Raw genomic sequence first — 23,526 nt, forward strand, 5'->3', positions numbered from 1 at the left:
GTCTGGACGTCCCTCAACTTACATCAAATAAGGATTCAATCAATGAGATAAAAAAAGTTTATACTTTCAGATAGAAGTATTACCATTGCTGAACTTGAGGAAGACACAGGTGTAAGTTATGAATCCATTGAAACTATTATTCATGGACTCTTACAGATGAATAAGATATCTGCTCTTTGGGTGCCAAAGTTTCCAAATTCTGATCTTCAGGAAAAAAAGAACAGACATTTCACCAGAAAATTTAGAGATTAGTAACGTTTGGTGAAAAACATCAATCCATGGAATGGCACATTCTCCAGTACCAGAGAAATCCATGTCTTCAAGATCAGTGAAGAAAGTTATTGCCACTGTACTCAGGGATGCAAAGGTGTGATCATTGTTTATTACTTAGAAAGTCAAAAGTGCCGGTGCCTGCTGATTTGCGTCATCGCCTGAGAATCTATCAAAGAAAAGCGGCGAGGAATGATGACTGATGGAGTTCTACTACTTCATAACAATGCTTCTTCTCGCACCTCTCGACTGATGTGCGACAATGTGGGTTCGAAGAGTTTCCTCACCCTCAATACTCGGCAGACCTGGCACTAAGTGATTTCCACCTGTTTCTTAACTGACAGAACACCTTCGTGGAAAGCGCTATGACGACAGCGATGACCTCAAAGCTGCCGTGAATGGTTTTTTTCAGGTTGGCTTCGGTAAACTTCTTCCTGACTGGAATTGAAAGCTTCACTGTCGATATGAGATGTGTATTGAAAAGCACCGAGATAATGTTGAAAAATAAAATTAAAAGCACTTTCGCAAATGTTGATTTTGTTTGTGAGGCTTAGAACCTTTTGACCAGCCCTCGTATTAAAGGGAAAGAGTTGTATTCTTTCTGCTTTGAGACATGGCAGACACAGTCGCGGCCAGGTATATGTTTATGTAGAGGTTCGCACTGCACCAGAAAGATCATACTTGTCGATATTTGAGAAGAACGTATAGAGCTTATCCCGAATAAACGATCTGTGAGAAAGTGAACTTCGTCTACTGTTTCGTTATAGCTGGAAGGGGGGAATGTTTGATCAGTTTAAAATGGCTGTTGGAAATGTCGGATATATCTGGAATATGGAACCTCACTGACCACTCACAGTTCTGACCAGTCCAGATTGATTGGTCAGCCATACTTATATACCACATACAAACATGACACACGTCAAACACTCACTCACACACACCTCACGCACAACCACACACGCCACATATACATATAACACACCACGCACGCGACATATACATATTACACACATCATACGTACAACCACACACAACACACTCACAAAAACTACTTTCTCTCTCTCTCTCTCTCTCTCTCTCTCTCTCTCTCTCTCTCTCTCTCTCTCTCTCTCTCTCTCTCTCTCTCACACATCACTCTCGATCATCCTCCCCACAGATCACACATCACACACCACACTTCAGCCACACACCACACCGACACTATCGTCACACGTCACACACACACACACACACACACACACACACACACACACACACACACACACACACACACACACACACACACACACACACACACACACACACACACACACACACACACACACACACACACACACACACACACACACACACACACTCACTCACACACATTACAAACACCATAAATACTGTACACAAATGCACTCCCTCTCCCTCCTCCTCTCTCCCTCTCTCTCTCCCTCTCTCACACACATACACCCACATACACGCGCGCGCACACACACACACACACACGCACGCACGCACGCATGCACGCACGCACGCACGCACGCATGCACGAACACCACAATTATTTACACACGTACTCCCACTCTGTGATGTTTGTGGTGATGTAGCTGAGTCAGAGTATGACCACCTACATACTTCCAAAGGTCAACACTATGAAACTATAGTCAAACACCTACCTAGAGGCATGACCTAATGAATCACAGCTGAACTATTTTTTCGCCTTAGGAGGGATTTTAATAAATAATAAATCAGTTGTAACCGTTGCGTTTTGTCACAGTTGATTAACTACAAGCAAACATGTAAAACCGTGTGACGTGACGTGCGCCGCCCTGTTGTAGAGACCATGCATCAACGTTGGGAGATTTGACAAGCAGGAGCTCCAAACAGCGTCCTCGGCAACAACATCGGAAAACCACTCGATCAACGAAGTGACTGAAACAAAGGATTATAAAATAGTTGATTGAATAAATAATAATAATAATAATAATAATAATAATAATAATGATGATGATGATGATGATGATGATGATGATGATGATGATGATGATATGCGGACCTCGCTTTGTCCTTTGGGTGGACCTCCGTGTCAAAACCACAAGCATGGCGAAGACGGTAATAAAATATACGTTTCGTATACGTTATTATTACGTCTTGCTGTTACATAGAAATACCTGACCATGACAAAGTATGTGTTACCCTGTGTTGAATGACCGGGTCGGGTGTCCTGCCTAATCTACCACGGGTATACTGATTTATCCGTTTAACACCGGTTGGTTTTATAAAGGATCCCGTGAAATCTTATTTCGGTTAAGGAGGGTCTCCCAGATGATCTTGTTTAAAGAAGGTACAAACTGGAGCAGAGCGTTCAGCGTCACTGTTACGTCGTTGAGATATCTGATATAATCTGATTAGATTAGCAATGAGGCGCTGTTGAGGTGTCAAGACTTCCTCGAAAACCTATCAAAATACAAGTATTCTCAACGTTTCAGATCTCCCAACTCCCATGTGGAACAGCCTCATCAATTAGACATGACGATAAAGAAAACAGACAATAAACTGCTACAATTATAATGAAGGGTCATGTGTGTGGCAAATGTTCTGCACGGGTAAACGCTTTTTGCTGGCTGATTAATGCTTTAATCTGCTGTTGTCGTGAAGCCCTGCCAGACCCTGTGTGGAGCGAGTTAGCGAGCCCTGTGCGTCCCTAGTTACAGGTGGCTACGATCTTGGCTCACAGTGACATTCATTTCAGTCAGCTCTCAGTCGGTGTATTCTCTCCCAGTCAGGTAAGGGGTTTTATGTCTTCTATATGTGTCTTGTCTGAATGGCTGTCTGTGCGAGATGGCATCTGTGTTGGTGGAGTAGTTGCATTGTTCCAATCACTGTCCACAAGCACATCATAACGTGCATTGTAAAACAACAAAAGCAATATGGTTACATCTTTTTAAAATGTTGAAAAATTCTTACATACTACAGGTCATGTCTGTGATACATACATAAACGTATATGGGGAGATGATCGGATGAAGACTGACGGAATATTTTTCACTTCTTCTTTTGATTAGGAATGAGCCTCACGTGAGTTGAGATTGTGTACACAGCCAACGGTTAATTTCTTTGTTGAGATTCAGTGTGTCAAATTTTGATAATAACACGCCTGACCCGAAGAGTTTCACATTTGTATTTGATGTAAGTTACCTTTAACTTCGCTCATCGGAACTAGAACATTAATAATTATTTCTGCCCAATTATTTTACCATTTGTATCCCTGCTTATTATGATAACAAAGACTTACATACAATTGGAGCCGATCATTTGATATTCTGTGAGGCATTTTCTTGAAAAAGTATTCTATTCCAGAAAATACGGTATCATAATAAATCTGCCTAGTTTTTGAAAAAAACTGTTTTTAATCAAATTCAGCTCATCGTTTCAGAGAAAAAAACAACCAAACAATAGTATTTCAGCTAGTGGAATGTTACATACATGTGTTTGTTACAAGTCTTCGTGTTCACGTCATCATAGCTGCTCATTAGATTAACGTTAAGTCGATAGCCAAGTTGGTTTACCACTATTCATTTCTTGGCATCTGCAGGATAGCCAAGTTGGTTTACCACTGTTTATTTCCTGGCATGCGCGGGGTAGCCAAGTTGGTTTACCACTGTTTATTTCCTGGCATGCGCGGGGTAGCCAAGTTGGTTTACCACTGTTTATTTCTTGGCATGCGCGGGGTAGCCAAGTTGGTTTACCACTGTTTATTTCTTGGCATGCGCAGGGTAGCCAAGCTGGTTTATCACTATCTATTTCTTGGCATGTGTAGGGTAGCCAAGTTGGTTTACCACTGTTTATTTCTTGGCATGCGCAGGGCAGCCAAGCTGGTTTATCACTATCTATTTCTTGGCATGTGTAGGGTAGCCAAGATGGTTTACCACTATCTAAATGTTGAAACGATTATCTGTTTATTCTTGATGGGGACGTGCTCCAAGTTCTGTGATCACAGACATTGTAATTAAAAATGAGAAACTGTGGGATTGGGATCCTTATTAACTGCTAAATATACATCATAAAAAGTGAACAGGCACACCAGCAAAGTGCTGTTTAATGGACTTGAATCTAATTGGTAGGACTGTCAAATAGCCCGAGCGTAGTCGCTCTGGAACATCTACCACTGGATTTTTGATATCTGCTGTTTCACGCTCACATGTACATAGGTCACGTGAGAATATTGTTATAAAACAAAACATTTGTAGTTACCGTTTTGGAACACAGAAATACAAATTAAATATGTTTTCACACGAGGAATTATATTTCAAACACGGCTGTAATGTACTACTGTGTGTGTCGAAGTGTTCATCTTCCCTCTCCAAATAACATCATCTTATCAAAACGGGCGGCGACTATCTCACATCTTCACATTCGAGTATCTGATCTGAAAGTTTCAATCTGATCTTCACCTCCGGGTTTTTAAAAGTTTTCATCTGACGACCTTTGTGTATATCGAAATTCAATGTGACCTTTACCTTCTGGTATCGCTAAGTTTCAAACACACCTTCACCTTCGGATATCTCGAAATTGATCTGAACTCCACCTTCTTATATCTCGAAGTTTCCATCTGACCTTAACGCTTGGGTGTCTCAAAGTTACCATTTGTCACTCACTTTCGACATAATGAAGACCACTGTAAATATGGAAAGAGTTTATAAATACTATTTAAATTGAACACGGATCAATCCGCTAAACCATGTATATTCATATTTCTCAGGAACTTGATCCCTTACAGGTTTCCGTTCACAATAGTTCATGTAACCTGACTGCTGATTACACATTCGTGTATTTGCATACAACCTTCCTGAATAGCCTTAACTATAGCGTCCCACCCCCTGCTGCGCTGTAGCCTGCTGTCAGCACCAGATCACAATTACCAAATTAGCAAACACACTGTTTTTTCACATCGACATATTCACTCCTTTGGTCCGTGACTGACAACGGTGAGACGGGGGAATTGTCGTCGTGGACGACGTTGCTGGTTCATGCTGAGAGAATCGGGTAGGATCGATGTTGCCTTCACGGAGACGTGGGCAACGTGCACGATGTCGATATGTAATAGTGGAAGGGAGGAAGCCCGCGACAGCTACCATTATGTCGAGGCACTCGCCAACATATCGTTCCGTGTGTGGTGTACGTGGCGTGACTTCTAATAAGGGAAATGGATGCTGGTCGATGCTGGTGTTTGTCGCTCAATGGCGACGGTTTAGGTGTACATGTTTTCTGAACATGTTGTTCTTTGTCATTCGCAGCTATTTTGAATTATCGATTTGTAATATGTTTTGTACTGGCGTCTAAGAAACAGGCTCTGGTATACAAATTGATTTATCTGGACATAACGGTTTTCTCTCCACATCCGATCTGATGAGACGATATAAATGTAACATTTAAATTATATAACTACTTCCTTGGTGAAGATCTGAAGACCAAGATCCTGAAATAGAAAAGCTATGAGTAACTTCTATGAATCTTTATGTATGGGATGAGATGAGTGAGTGAGTGAGTATGGTTTTACGCAGCTTTTATCACGGCGGGATATACCAGAAATTGGCTTTACACATTTTATCCATGTTTGGAATCGAACCCAGGCTTTCTGCCTAAAGAGCGAACGCTTTAATCACAAGGCTACCCAACCGCCCCAGGCTGGGTAATGGTCGAACTCCTTTTAGAGATACACGTACAGTTAACTCTCTTGCATTAACGTTTACAGGAGGCTAAGCTTATTTAATGCTTAACTTAGGATTATATCTAACCTTTCAATGAGCGAGTTGTTATTCCAGTTTCTGTACCTATATAGGACACAGGTGGAATATTCTTCTCAGGCGTCACGATATGCTGTGCAAAGTTGCGTCCCTTAGTTGTGCCAGGTTCCTATGATGGTGGATTCTAATCCAAGACTAAATCTGATTATGATTCTTTGTTTCTTTGTTTGCAACACCGTACCTTTATGCTCGTTAATTTCACCAAAGAAGTACAAGTCTAAGACTTCGGGGTTTTTTCCCACATTAAAATGACACGCTGTGATGTAGTACTGTTAAACGTCAACTCACTCACTCCAGTAATATATGTGAATCACGCATAAATTAAAATAAACGAACTTGCTTGCTAATGTTAGATATGTTGGGAGCTTTTCCGGTGGAACAGATTTATAAATACAAATCGCTAAATACAAGTTCTGATGGGATACTTCAACATGTCACGTGATCCCGCGGCGTTAGGCCGGGTAAGATCTACCCCTCTAACTGCACTTGTTGGCCGTGAGTGCAAGAGCTGCGGGCAAATCTACTTCTCTACTTTATAAGTCTAAAAATACAGGACTTAACCTGGCTTTTGCGTGTGTGGGTACTCATGTACTAGACAAGTATTATACTGAGGTATGGTGAAACCTTGGTCTTTTGGTAAAGTCTTGTACTGGAGTGTAGTGAAACCTGGGTCTGTGGGTAAAGTCTTGTACTGGAGTGTAGTAAAACCTTGGTCTGTGGGTAAAGTCTTGTACTGGAGTGTAGTGAAACCTGGGTCTGTGGGTAAAGTCTTGTACTGGAGTGTAGTGAAACCTTGGTCTGTGGGTAAAGTCTTGTACTGGAGTGTAGTAAAACCTGGGTCTGTGGGTCAAGTCTTGTACTGGAGTGTAGTAAAACCTTGGTCTGTGGGTAAAGTCTTGTACTGGAGTGTAGTGAAACCTGGGTCTGTGGGTAAAGTCTTGTACTGGAGTGTAGTGAAACCTTGGTCTGTGGGTAAAGTCTTGTACTGGAGTGTAGTAAAACCTGGGTCTGTGGGTAAAGTCTTGTACTGGAGTGTAGTAAAACCTTGGTCTGTGGGTAAAGTCTTGTACTGGAGTGTAGTGAAACCTGGGTCTGTGGGTCAAGTCTTGTACTGGAGTGTAGTGAAATCTGGGTCTGTGGGTCAAGTCTTGTATTGGTGTAGTGGGAAACCTGGGTCTGTGGGTCAAGTCTTGTACTGGAGTGTAGTGAAACCTGGGTCTGTGGGTCAAGTCTTGTACTGGAGTGTAGTGAAATCTGGGTCTGTGGGTCAAGTCTTGTATTGGTGTAGTGGGAAACCTGGGTCTGTGGGTCAAGTCTTGTACTGGAGTGTAGTGAAATCTGGGTCTGTGGGTCAAGTCTTGTATTGGTGTAGTGGGAAACCTGGGTCTGTGGGTCAAGTCTTGTACTGGAGTGTAGTGAAACCTGGGTCTGTGGGTCAAGTCTTGTACTGGAGTGTAGTGAAACCTTGGTCTGTGGGTCAAGTCTTGTACTGGAGTGTAGTGAAACCCCGGTCTGAGGGTCAAGTCTTGTACTGGAGTGTAGTGAAACCCCGGTCTGTGGGTCAAGTCTTGTACTGGAGTGTAGTGATACCTGGGTCTGTGGGTCAAGTCTTGTACTGGAGTGTAGTGAAATCTGGGTCTGTGGGTCAAGTCTTGTATTGGTGTAGTGGGAAACCTGGGTCTGTGGGTCAAGTCTTGTACTGGAGTGTAGTGAAATCTGGGTCTGTGGGTCAAGTCTTGTATTGGTGTAGTGGGAAACCTGGGTCTGTGGGTCAAGTCTTGTGCTGGAGTGTAGTGAAACCTGGGTCTGTGGGTCAAGTCTTGTACTGGAGTGTAGTGAAACCTGGGTCTGTGGGTCAAGTCTTGTACTGGAGTGTAGTGAAACCCCGGTCTGAGGGTCAAGTCTTGTACTGGAGTGTAGTGAAACCCCGGTCTGTGGGTCAAGTCTTGTACTGGAGTGTAGTGATACCTGGGTCTGTGGGTCAAGTCTTGTACTGGAGTGTAGTGAAACCTGGATCTGTGGGTAAAGTCTTGTACTGGAGTGTAGTGAAATCTGGGTCTGTGGGTCAAGTCTTGTATTGGTGTAGTGGGAAACCTGGGTCTGTGGGTCAAGTCTTGTACTGGAGTGTAGTGAAACCTGGGTCTGTGGGTCAAGTCTTGTACTGGAGTGTAGTGAAATCTGGGTCTGTGGGTCAAGTCTTGTGCTGGAGTGTAGTGAAACCTGGATCTGTGGGTAAAGTCTTGTACTGGAGTGTAGTGAAATCTGGGTCTGTGGGTCAAGTCTTGTACTGGAGTGTAGTGAAATCCGGGTCTGTGGGTCAAGTCTTGTACTGGAGTGTAGTGAAACCTGGGGCCTGTGGGCCAAGTCTTGTGCCGGGGTGTAGTGAAACCTTGGTCTATGGATCAAGTCTTGTATTTGTCTTGTAGTGAAACTTCGGTCTGTGGGTCAAGTCCTGTACTGGGGTGTAGTGAAATCTGGGTCTGTGGTCGAAGTCTGTTGTAGTGAAATACAGCCTCTGTTTATGTCTATGAAAGTCCTGTAAGCTACCGAGTTTATCAGGTTTATGAGGTAACCACAATGACCAGTAATCGACCTTTTTGACAACGCTTTCTCGGTACCCGCGATATTACAAGAACGGTGTACCCGTCGTATTGCGGGAATACTGGTGTTGTAGGCGTTACAGAGCACCGTCATATCGCACAGAAACTAGGGATTGTGTTCCCTGTGAGGTAGAAGAAAGAATATCGACTGGATGTCAATATCCCACTGACACTGATTTACGTAATTACGAGCTGACTCGGAATGACGACATTAAAACCCAATGCTGTAACAGCATTTGAACAAGATCAAAAATCTCCCTACAAAGTGGGAAAAGTAATACTACAGGCGATCACATCTCCCAAATCTATAACAATACGACTATGTAGACTTATTACATAATAATTTAAATAGAATATTTGTTCAGCTTTACAAACATATTCAAGTATCCCGTAATTAAGTACAAAATCAGCCCCAATTACGGCGTCAAAAGAAAAGTGCTGTGAATAAAAGCCTGTAATTGGTGTGGTTTCTTTTGACGTATTGCGTGTAGCGGACAATGAAACAAGCGAGGTAGGTTGTTCCGGAGTATATCAGCGAAGTGATCGGTGTTTGTTGAGGGGGCAGATCTGTATACAAGGGCTGGGCTTACACATACAGCGGAGCAGTGCCGGTACCACAGCCTATGTCCTCAGAGCAAGTATAACCCTTTATAGTCGTGTCTATATTCATGTATAGTCAAGAGATAGTCCTGTATATTGGATTTAAAGACCAATAGATTATAGGCTTGAATCATGAAACAGGTAAAGATGTTCATAGCGTTCAATGTAAGCAGGACAATGTCATGTTATGCTATTTTTGCGGTCACCGTGACTGTTTTTCTTTTTACGTGCTATCTGCTGACAGCGGTAGGACACAATAATCCACATATGTATGTAACTGAGTATATTGTTTTAAAAGGGGTAGCAATAGAGATTACTACACGAGTAGCCTTTAGATACTACTTTTCTTACGAGTTGCTTCAAACGAGTTGAACGAAAGTGTGCAATATATGAGGGACATGTGTTTCATCTGTTTCTTACCATAACATCGCACTAATTTAGCATCGAATCGATGCATATTTCGCCTATTCTCATGATCGGAGTGGCGCATTAATTCATAACACAATGGTCTTGAGTGACGTGACCCGGCTTACTGCTTATAACTCCTTCTGAATGTGACCCTACACGAACAAAAAGTTTCAGCCATATTCTGTGGATTATAAAAGCGATTATGATATTGGAAATTAAATATGATAAAAAACATTTAATAAACTCTCTAAAACCATAACGTTTCTACACATACGTAGGTAAATATCGTCTGTAGCACGAGAAACATATCAATGAATTATAATCAGCATTGTCGTCCGTCACAAACTGACCTCAGGTCATCTCCATTGAGTAGCCAATCACGGACCTGGAATTCGATCTCACACATATGTTTGATTGATCACCAAATGTCGATCATACTGATGCTGGTCAGGTCTTCCCGCGACAAGATATATGATAGTGTATATATACACATTCCAAACGTAGTCAGGTCTGTGGTGCTGCATATGCTTACGTCTCCTTGGTTCTCAGATCGGTTACATTGGGTATAACTTATTCTTGAAGCTACGTGGCTCAGATCTGTGACAGTGACTATGCCTAGTGTCAAAGCGGTTTCTCAGATCTGTGTGCATATACGTAGTATCAAAACAGTGTCTCAGATCTGTGACAGTGACTGTACCTAGACTCAAAGCGGTTTCTCAGATCTGTGACGGTGCATATACGTAGTATCAATACAGTGTCCCAGATCTGTGACAGTGCGTATACCTAGACTCAAAGGGGTGTCTCAGATCTGTGACAGTGCGTATACCAAGGCTCAAAACTGTGTCTCAGATCTGTGACAGTGCCTGTACCTAGGCTCAAAGGGGTGTCTCAGATCTGTGACAGTGCGTATACCTAGACTCAAAGGGACGTCTCAGATCTGTGACAGTGCGTATACCTAGACTCAAAGGGGTGTCTAAGATCTGTGACATAGCGTATAACAAGTTTCAAAGCGGTGTCTGAGATCTTTGGCATTCCATTAACGTAGTCTCAAAGTTATTTCTCAGATCTGTGACAGTGCATAATCATAGTATCTGTGACAATGAGTATACCTAGGCTCAAAGGGGTGTCTCAGATATTTTCCATGGTGAATATTCACTTCTCTGAGTCCTTGCTTAGATCAATGAAGGGAATGTCACTCCTTAATACTGCATTTATTCACACAGCGTCCGCCTGGCGTTCATGGGTATACCCATTTTTACTAGAATATTTAACATCCCTTTGAATAACCTCCCACCCTAAAGATATAACATGACTGCATAGTTGTCGTGTTTCGGTCAGTTGCATCACGTGGTAACATACAACATAAGTGATGTAACTGTCCACACAATGACATAATCATTCACTTGTCAAACAGCGACTTGATTGTCACATAAGACCAAACGACTCAGAGGCTAGCATAGTCTTCATACAGACTCTGAAACAAATATATGCAATACAGCCCATGCAAGTCTATAATGTTTGGCAAGTCTAGATTACTGCAGTATCGGGAATGAAGAAAGTCTCTGGGCTCCTTTTCATTATAAAAAGAAACAGTTACTGGTTTTTTTTCTGTAAACTATGTTCATTTCAGAGACTAAATGATAGTCTAAGGCTAGCAGTACACAATGAAATACGCAGAAAGTGAAATACACCACGTTAGATTATACTGCGCTGGCAACCTCTCCACATCTGCCATTGTCCACACAGTGACAGTCTAACAGCAAGTGAGCTGTAATAATGTGCATATTTCTAATGCGCCCAATCCACGCCCCAAAGCATGCTCAAAATTCTACATTATTACCCCGGTCAATTGATCAGAGTGCATCCGATTTTCACTCTAAGCTCCATAGAGAGTATACAACCCAAACACATTATCATCTCTTTCTACCGGGAACCCATTCAATGCTGGATGAACCGAGCCATATTTCGAGTCATTTTCCGAAGGAGACAGCACATGCGCTTCAATGTGGTGGAGGACCGAAGCACCAGAAACTCGAAAGCGGTCATCCCACTCTCTGTGACAAACGTTGCTTAACTTCACCCGATTTGTGACCTGTCCGCTCTATACAGGACCACGAGCCACAATCATTGGTAGACAATTGTAACTGACGGTATGCTCCGCGAACTAGAAGACTGGTCTACATCCGTATACATATTATGTTCTTCGATACGGTGACCCACTATTCCTCTGGAAGCCCCGATACCTGGGTAATCCTGGCCTGAGTGCTATTTAAGTATTATAATCTACACTCACAGGATCAATATATGTGACATTCACCATGACTCAACAACATCATGCAATTCACAATAGGACCGTAAATATTCAGTATCGGTTAATGTTTGACATCAAACATCGTGGTTAAGGAGAATCACGTTTAGGTTTCAAACATATATGGATCTGAAGTGTGTACATGTTTCATGTTTTATTCATTACCTTCGTGGGACAAAAAACCCATACCTATTGTATGTTGTATTGATTGGCGCAGACATCCGGGCCTGGATATTTTTCATGACATTCTTCATCCTGGGCATATGTCTCCATTCTTTTATGATAAATACGATGGTGGTAGAGTATCCTTGTGGTTCAAGCCTTCGCTCGTCACGCCGAAAGCCCAGATTCCCCAAATGGGAATATTGTGTAAAGCTAATTTCGGTTGTCCTCCGCTGTGATATTAATGGAATCTTCCTAGTGGCCATTTCTGAGGATCGATGCTCTTGATCTCAATCACTGGATTTTCTGGTCCAGACTTGATTATTTTTCATATAGCTGGAACATTGCTGAGTGCGGCATTAAACAACCAAACAAACAAACAATCTTAGCTACAATGATATGGCATTGCATTTACCGTAATATCCATGCTGTTATACAGCCAATGGTTGAATTGCTTGAGAAGGTACAAGTATGTGTACCGAAAAGTCGCACTGACAAAATAAAGAGGTTGAACGCTATAAATCAACCCTGCTTAGTCCCCTAAGTATCTGGTCGTTTTATCTAACCCTTACATGATACTGGAGTATAGTTCCAGCTTAAGTTTTGTGTTCGCCTTGAATATAAGAACAAACAAACTATTACAAGAGACCCTAACGGCGCCCCACCTGGCGTCAAGCATATACCATGCATATGACCATTTAAGCAACGCATAATTCTGTATTTTAATATACTTAGCGAAATCCACCGGATTACCTACCGGATTAACACTTTTCTGGATAAACGACATGGTTGCACGGAGTACTGCCGTTCCTAGGAGTAATCGCCCGTAGAACAGGATTTTACCAGGTCTCTTTCTACTCATAATCACAAACGCACAGCCGTTTCGAAGGTTCCGAACCACATGAAGCATATGGTGTTATATTTCACCTACATTTGCTTAAAAAGATTTTTTCGGAAATTCGCCTGAATATGTCTGGGCCAATAGTTTTAACGATGACTCATTGTACTCCTAATCAGAAAAATACCGCCGTCACGAAGGTCCCTAACCATATGGATTATATATAGTAATATACAACAACACTTTGCTTTGAAAGGTCTTTTCGGAATTTCCCTTGAAATTCACTGGGATAAAGGGCTAATACGTTTGTTTTCAGGCCACTTCTAAACACGACATTTGGGTAATTATCGTGATTTATAGAGCTTATTTAAGACCACCTGATAGCCTATCTAATATTGTAGCAGATCCGACACCGGGCACGTACCCGTTACAGAGCTTGTCACAACCTTATCATAATATAAACACACATACTCAACTCGACCGCCAGTTATCATGAAGTAATGACAGAGTCTGGAGGACCCAAGACCATTCAACCAATCAAATCATTTCATTTCACGCGGACGTCAGAGTAGACAATCTTAACTGTCATATTCAAGTGGATTGGTCAATAGGCACGGCTGGCTATTAATATATGTCAGATTTATGGACTCGCTTAAATACTTGTGATTTAGATGGCATGGATCATATACCTCGTGTTCACTGTTGATAAAACAGAGTAGAGTGTTAAACAATTGTGCACGTGGCCCGAAACAACCTTGTTGTTTGTATACAGAGTCGACATTAACATCAACTTTAGTTCCGAGTGTTATTATGGGTGATGGGTGTTTCCATACAGGCTGACATGTTAAGAAGTAAGAAAATATTTGTACACTGCATCTGGATAATATCAAACGTTGTTACAGATGTAACTAGCTTTCAAACTGCGAGGTATTGCTTGCTGTAAAATGGGAGTTAAAAGGTGGTGAGGGGGCGAATCGACGTGTGTGTGCGTGCGTATATATGTGGTATTCACGATGACTCAGCAATATCATGCAACTCACATTAGGACCGTAAATATTTAGTTTGGTTCTGTTCACACCATACGTACAAGATGAAATGTCTTGTTGGTGCCCCAGTACGCGGTCTTTTCCCGCACATCCAGGCAACTTACTACCAATCTTCCACTACTTACAGTGTCACCTGGCCTGAGTGCTATTTAAGTATTATAATCTACACTACACAGGATCAATATATGTGACATTCACCATGACTCAGCAACATCATGCAACTCACAATAGGACCGTAAATATTCAGTACCGGTTAATGTTTGACATCAAACATCGTGGTTAAGGAGAATGACGTTTAGGTTTCAAACATAAATGGATCTGAAGTGTTTACATGTTTCAATGCTTTATTCATTACCTTCGTGGTACCCAAAACATACCTATTATATGTTGTATTGATTGACGTAAGTGACATGCTGACCATGATAGTAGTCATGTCATTCTTCATCCAAGGCACATGCCTCCATGTAATTATGATACATACGACGTCTATAGGGTAGCCTGGTGGTCAAAGTGTTCGTTTGTCACGCCGAAGGCCCGGGTTTGATTACCCACGTGGGTTTTTGTGTGTGTGAAGGCAATTTTGGTGTCCGCTGTGATATTGCTAAAATATTACAAAAAGTGGCGTAAAATGCAACTCACTCACTATCATAATACCCTTGCCCCCCTTGCCACCGAGGTTTCGTTTCGGAAGTGAAGTGACCATTCCAATCTTCCCCATCAGTAACTAAGCACTGAATATCTCTCTTATATCAAAATATAATTGAAATATGCGCATATAACTTGTTGACACGAAGTTCTGATAATGATAGTGAGTGAGTGAGTGAGTGAGTGAGAGAGGTTTTACGCCGCCTTTAGCAATATTCCAGCAATATCGCGGCGGGGGGCACCAGAAATGGGCTTCACACATTGTACCCATGTCGGGAATCAAACCCGGGTCTTCGGCGTGACGAGCGAACGCTTTAACCTCTAGGCTACCCGACCGCCCCCTGATAATGATAAGCTAACTATAGTTCGAGATAGCCGAGTCGAGTGTCGATAATAGATCATATTCTGTCAGGACCATTGATTAACACGGATTGACACGCAATAACTATATTCGGGTTGTTTGTTGGCGTTGGAAAAAAGAACAGGTTGATCTACGTCCATTTACTGATCAACCCTCTCTAGAAGTAGCCCCGTTCCAGCCGTATGGAACCCTGTATTTGTACAAGAGATTGCCGATTTGATAAGTACCAAACCAATACAACAAACTATTTACACAGCTGATAAATACGCACAGACTTTACCTAAAGCTGACAAATACGGACGGCGACGATGTCGAATGTTAAAAGATGAGGTCTAAAGTTAAACAGACTTAGTTGGGTTATCGTATGACCCCTTAGAAATAGAGATCTGTATGTTGGAGAAGGTGACTTACATGGGATCTGTGTTGTGTTCTAGTCAAGAGGGTAGTTTATCTACCCGTATTGTTTTAAGGAAGTGGGGAATTAACATTCACGCGTTGCCATAACACGCGGTGACCGGTGTTACAAAGTTATGGAACACTGAAAATGAAGCTTATTATAGTGGCGTATCTGTTGCACGAACTACAGTGTGTTATGAAACAAAAAAGTGTTTATTCGTGGTATCCTGTACTGTACCTTAATAGATTGTGTCACTGGCTTAGCCCACCGTTGGCTGACATAGGTCGTCCGGTTCGGAAGTCTTCTAAGACAGCCAGAATTAATCTACCAAAGTATCTTTCCGGGTGGTAGAACTTCTTTATTCAATAATCCTGATCATATTTAATTCCATCATTTATTTCTCTGTGTTTTATCAACCTTGCCTTTCCAAATACCGAGTGTAAATGCTGTGATATAACATATTTCATCTCCAAACTTTTTTTCACTCCAGCATGAGCCAATCAGAAGTTTTCCGTCCAGCTAATGGAGATTTGTATGTCCGAGATCCGGTAGCGAACGGCGTTCCGGTGTCTGCCGATGCATTCCGAAAGACGACACTTCAGAGACCGGCGACACATAGTGGATACCGGTTCGGCAAGTTGAGCCACAACTCGTTCTTCACCCGACACAATCCACATCCCAACCGAGTCAGACACCTCAAAGGTACCATCACTTCACATATGTATTTCTCCTCAACCATACTCAAGGATTACAAAACTAAAAATATGTAATAAATACGTTTTCATTAGTCCAATGACAGAAAGTCGGATTCTGTTTCGTATGACATTTAGACACCTCGAGGGGAAGGCTAGTAGGTTAAAGTGTTCGATGCCCTTCATGGGGATTTTGCGTGAAGCCAATACTCGGTGTCCTCAGCTGTGATATAGCTTGAGTATTACATAAAGCGGCGTTATGCCATACTTGCTCTCTGACCCAGAGTCCTGAAACATGGGGGAAGAATAAGGGCCTTTTGGGGCCACTAAAAATGTCAAATTTTCAAGTTGTGGAAAACTTTGAAATAATGGTATGAAAATTATCGGACTTCTTCAAATGGCTGACAACTAGCCTTTTTCTTTTTTACACGTGCACGTTTTGGGCTTAATACAAAGAGTTATGGCTAAAATGAGTGAAATTACTGGGAAAATGCCACAAGAAAACCTTTTTAATCAGCCTTTTTGTCACATTTCATCCTTCCCGTTCAGATTTGTCATAAGTCAAACACGCCATTGTTGCAATAAACAAAGTTTTGTTCCCATTCATATGAACAAGTCTGATAACAATAAAAATTTCTAATAGTTAAGCCCTACTCTTAAATTATGTATATATCCTGTGGGCCGTAAAGAGCCCTTGTCATACCTTGTCCTTTGTTTTAGCAATAGTGTACCTGTATGTATTCGACAAATATTGATCTTTTGTTTCATGAAGCTTCAGGGCCATATTTCAAACACTGATCCTTCTATCATAGGTCTCCTTGACATCCCAATCTGCTCCGTCAACGACGATGGCTACTTCGCTTCACCCCGTTACAGCCTCCAGTTCCCCCCGAATAGTTACAACACAAATAAGCTTTCAAACAGCATTCGTGGCCGGATTCCCGTCAACGCCATCAACGTCAACTCCCAGCTGTACCCCATCAACACCATTACCGGCCTGCAGTATTTCACCGGTCTAAACAGCTTCCCCTTCCGGGAGAAGGCCATTCCCAAGGTCGGAATGGGTAGGTAACTCTCAATATCTCCAAAATGTAGAGAACTCTGCGTTGACTGCGCTTTTATAAATCCTTGTGAATAGTTATTTTTTTTTGTTTTCCTTTCCATGTGCTTTTAACTGTAACTGGTCTCATGTCTTTCTATATAAACTACCAGGCAAAAGAAAGTATACGCTTGAAAATTGGATTTGACCAAATAATTACAATCGTTTACTTATCAAAACGTTACCAGGCTGAAGAAATGTCGTCGAAACACTACAAACTAAAGGTCAAAAACACAACTATGAAACCCGTATCAAAAACATTACCATCGAATAACCTTTTCGTGTTGGTTTCATGGATGTATACTACATTTTTACCCGGCAGTTTAGATGATTTTACTCATAGTATTTTGTTTGGAGCAAATAGGCCCTTTTTACTACCCAGTGGTATGAGCGTTCGCTCGTCACGACAAAGGCCCGGGTTCGATTCCCAATATTGGTCCCATGTGAAGCGTTCGCTCGTCACGACTAAGATCAGCATACCATTCCCCACATGGGTAAAAAGTGTGAAACCCATTTCTGGTATCCCTGCCGTAATATCGCTGGAATGTTAAAAAAGCGACGTAAAAACATATCACTGACTCACTAAGTACGTACAGCTACCACATTTTACAAAGCTTATTATGAATCTGATTACACCTATAAACATAGAGGAATAGACAATATTTGGGGCAATGGCGTCTCGGTGTGAACACTCTAACAAGTATGGTTCAGACACTTTGCAGGCACTTATCGATCTGATCGGCGGTGTCCTTCACAGATATGCTCTTCTGTTGATTCCATGGAGATAATACGTAATAGTTTCTGTACAACACGTACCTTCTTTATAACCCCGTCTGTCTCCTCCAACTGGCTAAAGGAGTGACAACCTTACCTTGCACACAGTAGAATGCGGTTTCAAATACCTCCTCCACTAAATACCTACTGATATAATGCACAAAATATCCACCTACTTCATGGACAATGACATACTTTGATGCTGACTACATGGCAGAAAGATCAGAGTGAGTAAGTGAGTATGTTTTTACGCCGCTTTTAGCAATATTCCAGAAATGGGCTTCACACATTGTACCCATGACGGGAATCGAACCCGGGTCTTCGGCGTGGCGTGCGAACGTTTTAACCACTAGGCTACCCGACCGCCCCCAGAAAGATCAGAAACCAATACGACTAGTGTGATGAATAATGCTTCTTTGATACAACGGTGACCATTGGCTTTACAATTATCAGTAGAATAGCGATCCCTGACCTTGCATTTAGAACATCAGAGTGACCTACGTTTCTGACATGAGGTCATCATCTGAAGAAGATGGTAGCGCATGAAGGTCAACCTAAGGTCAAATGCAAGGTGGTCCTGAGTTACATCTCCTTGTTGTTTTCGATCACCATACTACACCCACAATGCAACCATTATGTTGTGGACACACAGTCAGACCTACAGCTGTGATACAAGCTGCAAATATTACATTAATATTTCACCTGAAGAGCGTGCTTCACTGCAGCTACCAACAATAGAAGTCAGATCGGCTCTATAACTGGTTTAGATTCGACAAGCGGAATTAATCTTACTCAGAGAATCACACTGCAGGCAGGTGTCCGGTCTTTATAAGAAGTCGGTTTTTATGTTCATTATAAATTCATTGCATACAACCCCGTGGGGATTCGTGGCTAGAACAGGACCCAAGGAACCAATGTTGATTAACGGGGCGCCTTAACGGCTGATCGGATGGTCAGGCTAGGTGATTTGTTTGGTTACGTGTCATCGCATCCGGGGGCGTGGATAGTTGCTCATAATATCAACCACTGGGTTATTTGGTCCAGATTCGAATAAATTCTCACCGTGATATTGCTTGAATGTTGAACAACAAACAACCATTACTTACAATAAATTCCTTTATGGGACAGGACAAGATTGCACTGATCAACCTGCCACACATCAGGGAAGGAGGTCGCATGTCTCATGCGCCACCAGGGGCCCGTTGCACAAAGCTTAAGTGACCCCATACTTTAACATAGGCTTACTATAATCGTAGCGCTGAGATCTCTTTGTGGAACTGTGCCTTGCTGGATTAGCACGTTACCATATGGATTATTTTGAATTTAGCAAGACAGCTTCATATCTGTTACCTTAACATTTCAAAATGTTTGGCATTGACAAATTTTCTTCTTTGGCGCACATCTGTACCATTAGTCATGTGAGTGAAATATGTACTTTTTAAACCATGTCAATTCTATGGTCGTAAGCAGTGATTCAAACAACCTTTCATGACCACATTTCTCTGACTAATTGTTACATTACTGTCATTCACCCTGCTCATTGATTTGGTTATTGATGACATATCGATCTAAGGTGCAGATTATAGAGTTTTCACCTGTCACACGCCAGACAGACGCGCTGCGTTGAGTAATCAGGCTTGATCAATTACGAACACTCTCATGAAGCTGCATAGAAGTCTCAGATACACATCACACAACGTGAAATCGATCTACAGTTCAAAATTTAGTTCTTCCAAACGCCACACGCGCGGTATGGCTCAATAAATGCCAGCGTTTCAGGGATTAGGCTTACTCAATATTTAATCCAGTCTGTTGTAAAAACAGCTACGGTCAGTTAACACCTTTGTGCCAGGCAGCAGAAGGCCTAATCGATACATGAGATAATCCCTCCGTTAGTAGAGCTCATGTAGCGTTCTGTACTAGACAAGGAATTTTGTCTAATGGACAGTAAATGGCGGGATAGAAATAACCACAGAGTTAGTTTTAACTCGGCTTTGAACAGTATTTTTCAGTTATATCACGGCGTGTCAGCTAGGTGTTGGCTGAAAACACTAAGAAACGCTGTTGGTCGACGTCTATCAGTAGACGACGGAGGCGGTCTCTTTGGAGTTAGAAAAATCTACCTTTTACTAATATTAGCCATATTTACGTAACTGATCATGTCAGGAGTTCACATATTGCAAGTGTAAGGAAGAAAAAAAGACTAGATATGACCCATTTGGTGATGTTCAAACCAATATTTCAAAGTTTATCGCAACATAAAAATCTGCCATTTCTAGTGGCAAAAAAGGCCCCCATCCTATCACTTCCCATCTTCTCTAGGCAAGGGAGTAAGCTTACTATAAAAGTCCAGTGGATTTTATAATCAGTTAACTCCCTTGCCTCAGGAACGTGATCACTTCCTTTGCATTACTGATATACATACAAATGCCTTCAGCCTTGTTGTTGCATAATTCACGTACAACATGACCCAAATCAAACTGAATTGTTTGATATGCATTACTTACAAGTTGGCGGATGACAAAGTAGACACAATTTATGGATAACAACTTCTTTATCTAATTTAAAAAAAGTTGTTATCCATAAATTGTGTCTACTTTGTCGAATCAAATTGCTAGAACGCTAATGGCGACTTGTCAGTAACATCAATTTAGATACGATCGTACATGTATATGCATATAGATATACACACGTAGTTCCAGAGGGGGTACGGGTGGCCCAGTCGTCTTAGGCGCCGCGATTCGCTGTGCAGAGTTGCGTCCCTTGGGCATGCCAGAAACCTATAATTGTGGGTTTCGAATCCCGGTTCGCCCCGATTATGTTTCTAGGTTTGTCAGCACCATACCCGTGCTCGTGGGTTTCACCGTCTGAGACCTGCATCACTTCGGGCTTTCCTCCCACATTAAGCTGACACGCCGCGATATAACTGGTATACTGTTAAAAGAGGCGTTAAACCCAACTCACTCACTCACTCACTAGTTCTAGAGCGTGTCAGTGACCTTCAACTTCAACTCACTAAGAACAGTGTGGATTTGTCATCCGAAAAAAAAGGCCGTCTTTACTGTTCACCTACGTGTTAAAGTTACAGCGTTAACGTCTTGTCGGCACTGCTCGCAACACACACACAAGCACAAAGACAGTCCACTATTTATGAATAGTTCCTCTTCACGCAAATAAAATATATTGATTGTGAAACGCCCCATAAACTACTCCCAAGTACTCTATTGGAACCAAAGCATTCAGACTTAATCAGCGGAGCGACATGTCGACCTTGTTCAAACGCGGCGGCCGTGTTTCGACCTACGTATTATTAATGGTTGGCTAGTGCATTGCCTTGCAGTGAATCCTGATGTATGTTATGTGGTGGTTATTCTCCCTACTCTGCTGACACGCCGATGAATGGCAGGGGACTAGTGTATAGAGAAGCCATACGCTCTGACAACCAGGGCATAATACGGGACAACATGATAAGCGTAGGGTGACAGAGAGGTTGTATTTTATGGAGTTGCGGTGTATAGACCGGGGGTACAACAAGGCGGGTATATACTCTAGTTAACACATAGAAGGAGGTGATATACACTTGTCCTTGAATCTTATTTTCGACAGCTGCCGCCAGTTGACCAGTTGGTAATATGAACAGTTACATAAACTTCGCCGTACTAATATCCCCTGCTGGTGCACCGAAAGCCTCATTTATGTTTTTTAAAATATTATTTTGTATGACTAATTGTCAGGTATGAATATTTTTTGTGGATATTCTTTATTCATAATCTTCATTTTTAGCTTTTAAAGGTTGATCGTGTCTCATACCAAATGTTGTATTTTATCATGTTTTAACTGTGTGTGTGTAGTGTAATACAACACATGAAGCGTTAATAACATGTTTTTTCTTTTAAAAACTAAAAGTAAACACGAAGCCCTGTCGGGTGAATATATTCCTTATTGTACGCCTTTATTGCTAGCGGTCGGTGGTTAAAGCGTCCGCTAGTCACGCCGAAGACCCGGGTTCGATTCCCAACATGGGTACAATGTGTGAAGCCCATTTCTGGTGTCCCCCGCCGTGATATTGCTGGAATATTGCTAAAAGCGGCGTAAAACAATACTCACTACTCACTTTATTGCTAGCAAAATGAGATTGGACACTGTACACAGTTAAACGTACCTTTATCATTACGTATATGAAAGCATAATGTCCATGAGGAATCTGCAGGTTACATCGTCTTGTACGACATGTCAAGATAAGAGGTAAAGGGGGAGTGTGCGCTATAACCAGGTTCCGCTGATCTAAATTTCACAGGGTGTGCTTTGTTTAGGCCACATCAAACATAGTGCTATACAGTCGTTGTAATTTTGTTTCGCCCTTTCATTAAATACACAAGTACGTCAAACAAAAACTACCTATTGTTAAATATGTACATGTGTATTTATAAACGCTTTTCCTTTGATGTTTGTAAATTACACGACTGTTGACACGCGAGATGTTCACAAAACACAATTTAATTCTAACAAATGCATTTGATGAAATTTTGATGAGGCGGAAAATCAATAAAAGAAGAAGAAAACAACAAATTATTTGACAGCTCCAAAGATAACAGGATATTCCTGAATTATTCATACCCCAGCAGCGTCCTCTCCCTGGGGTGCTGGAGCTAGATTGGCTGATTCGCTGAACAAGTTTTCGCTCTAAACGGATCAATTACTTGGTGTTAGCATTCATAATCATTCACTTTTTTATGAAATAGATTAGGATATGCTTCTCGTGTACAATTGATGGAGTAACCTTAGTTTTTGATTACCGTATGTCCTCTATTAAACACCGGCTCCCATTACACGCCGGTCTCTAATTGACGCCGGATCATAATCCCTGTCCAAACAACAGAGGCTGGGCCCATCACTTGATGAATGTAATGACCCCTATCGTATTTATATTGTCATATGTTGGTGAATAACAATGATAGTGTCGTGCAGATGTACCCTTTAACACTATGTCAGCTTTTACCAGAATAGACGCAAGGTGAACGGCTTGCCCGAAATTAATTGAAACCACAGCTTCTAATAGAGGAAATACGGTAGCCGGGGCGTGGTTACAAGCCATTCGTCACATTGCAATTCTCACTCACAAACAAATACTTTTTGAAGTATAAGAAAATATATTGAATAATTAGAAACATCATACAAGTGAAACACCAGATAAGAGATTATTTAAAGAAAAGTTTATTTTGCCCAGCGCGAAGACACAAATTGCAACATGACATCCACCGTCCCAAACGAGAAAGTATGTGTGATGCGTACACCCTGCCACGCCCTCGATCAGAAACCAAACTAGTTGTTGTGGCAGCCTAATGGATAAAGCTAGTCTGTCTTAAAGACCCTGATACAAATATTTATCAAATACAGCCCATGCAAGTCTATAATGTTTGGCAAGTCTAGATTACTGCAGTATCATGAAATGGAGAGAGTCACTGGGCTCCCTATTTTTATTAAGATAACTGAACAACTGTTTTTTCTGTACGATATGTTCATTTCAGAGAC

The 23,526-nt window shown here is 41.8% G+C and overlaps 1 protein-coding gene across 1 annotated transcript in view; it reads left to right on the forward strand.

Moving 5' to 3' along the window:
• The first annotated feature begins 2,971 nt into the window (after nucleotides 1-2,971).
• LOC139468978 (uncharacterized) overlaps nucleotides 2,972-23,526 on the forward strand; it is a 33,011-nt gene continuing 12,456 nt past the window's right edge. Inside the window, exons 1-3 of the mRNA XM_071251118.1 lie at nucleotides 2,972-3,044; nucleotides 15,920-16,131; nucleotides 16,934-17,185. Coding sequence (XP_071107219.1) covers nucleotides 15,921-16,131; nucleotides 16,934-17,185 — 463 coding nt within the window. The 5' untranslated portion in view covers nucleotides 2,972-3,044; nucleotide 15,920. The remainder of the gene's footprint in view (nucleotides 3,045-15,919; nucleotides 16,132-16,933; nucleotides 17,186-23,526) is intronic.

Source organism: Haliotis cracherodii, unplaced genomic scaffold, assembly GCF_022045235.1.
Source record: "Haliotis cracherodii isolate W230 unplaced genomic scaffold, xgHalCrac1.p SCAF_2, whole genome shotgun sequence".
Lineage (NCBI taxonomy): Eukaryota > Metazoa > Mollusca > Gastropoda > Lepetellida > Haliotidae > Haliotis > Haliotis cracherodii.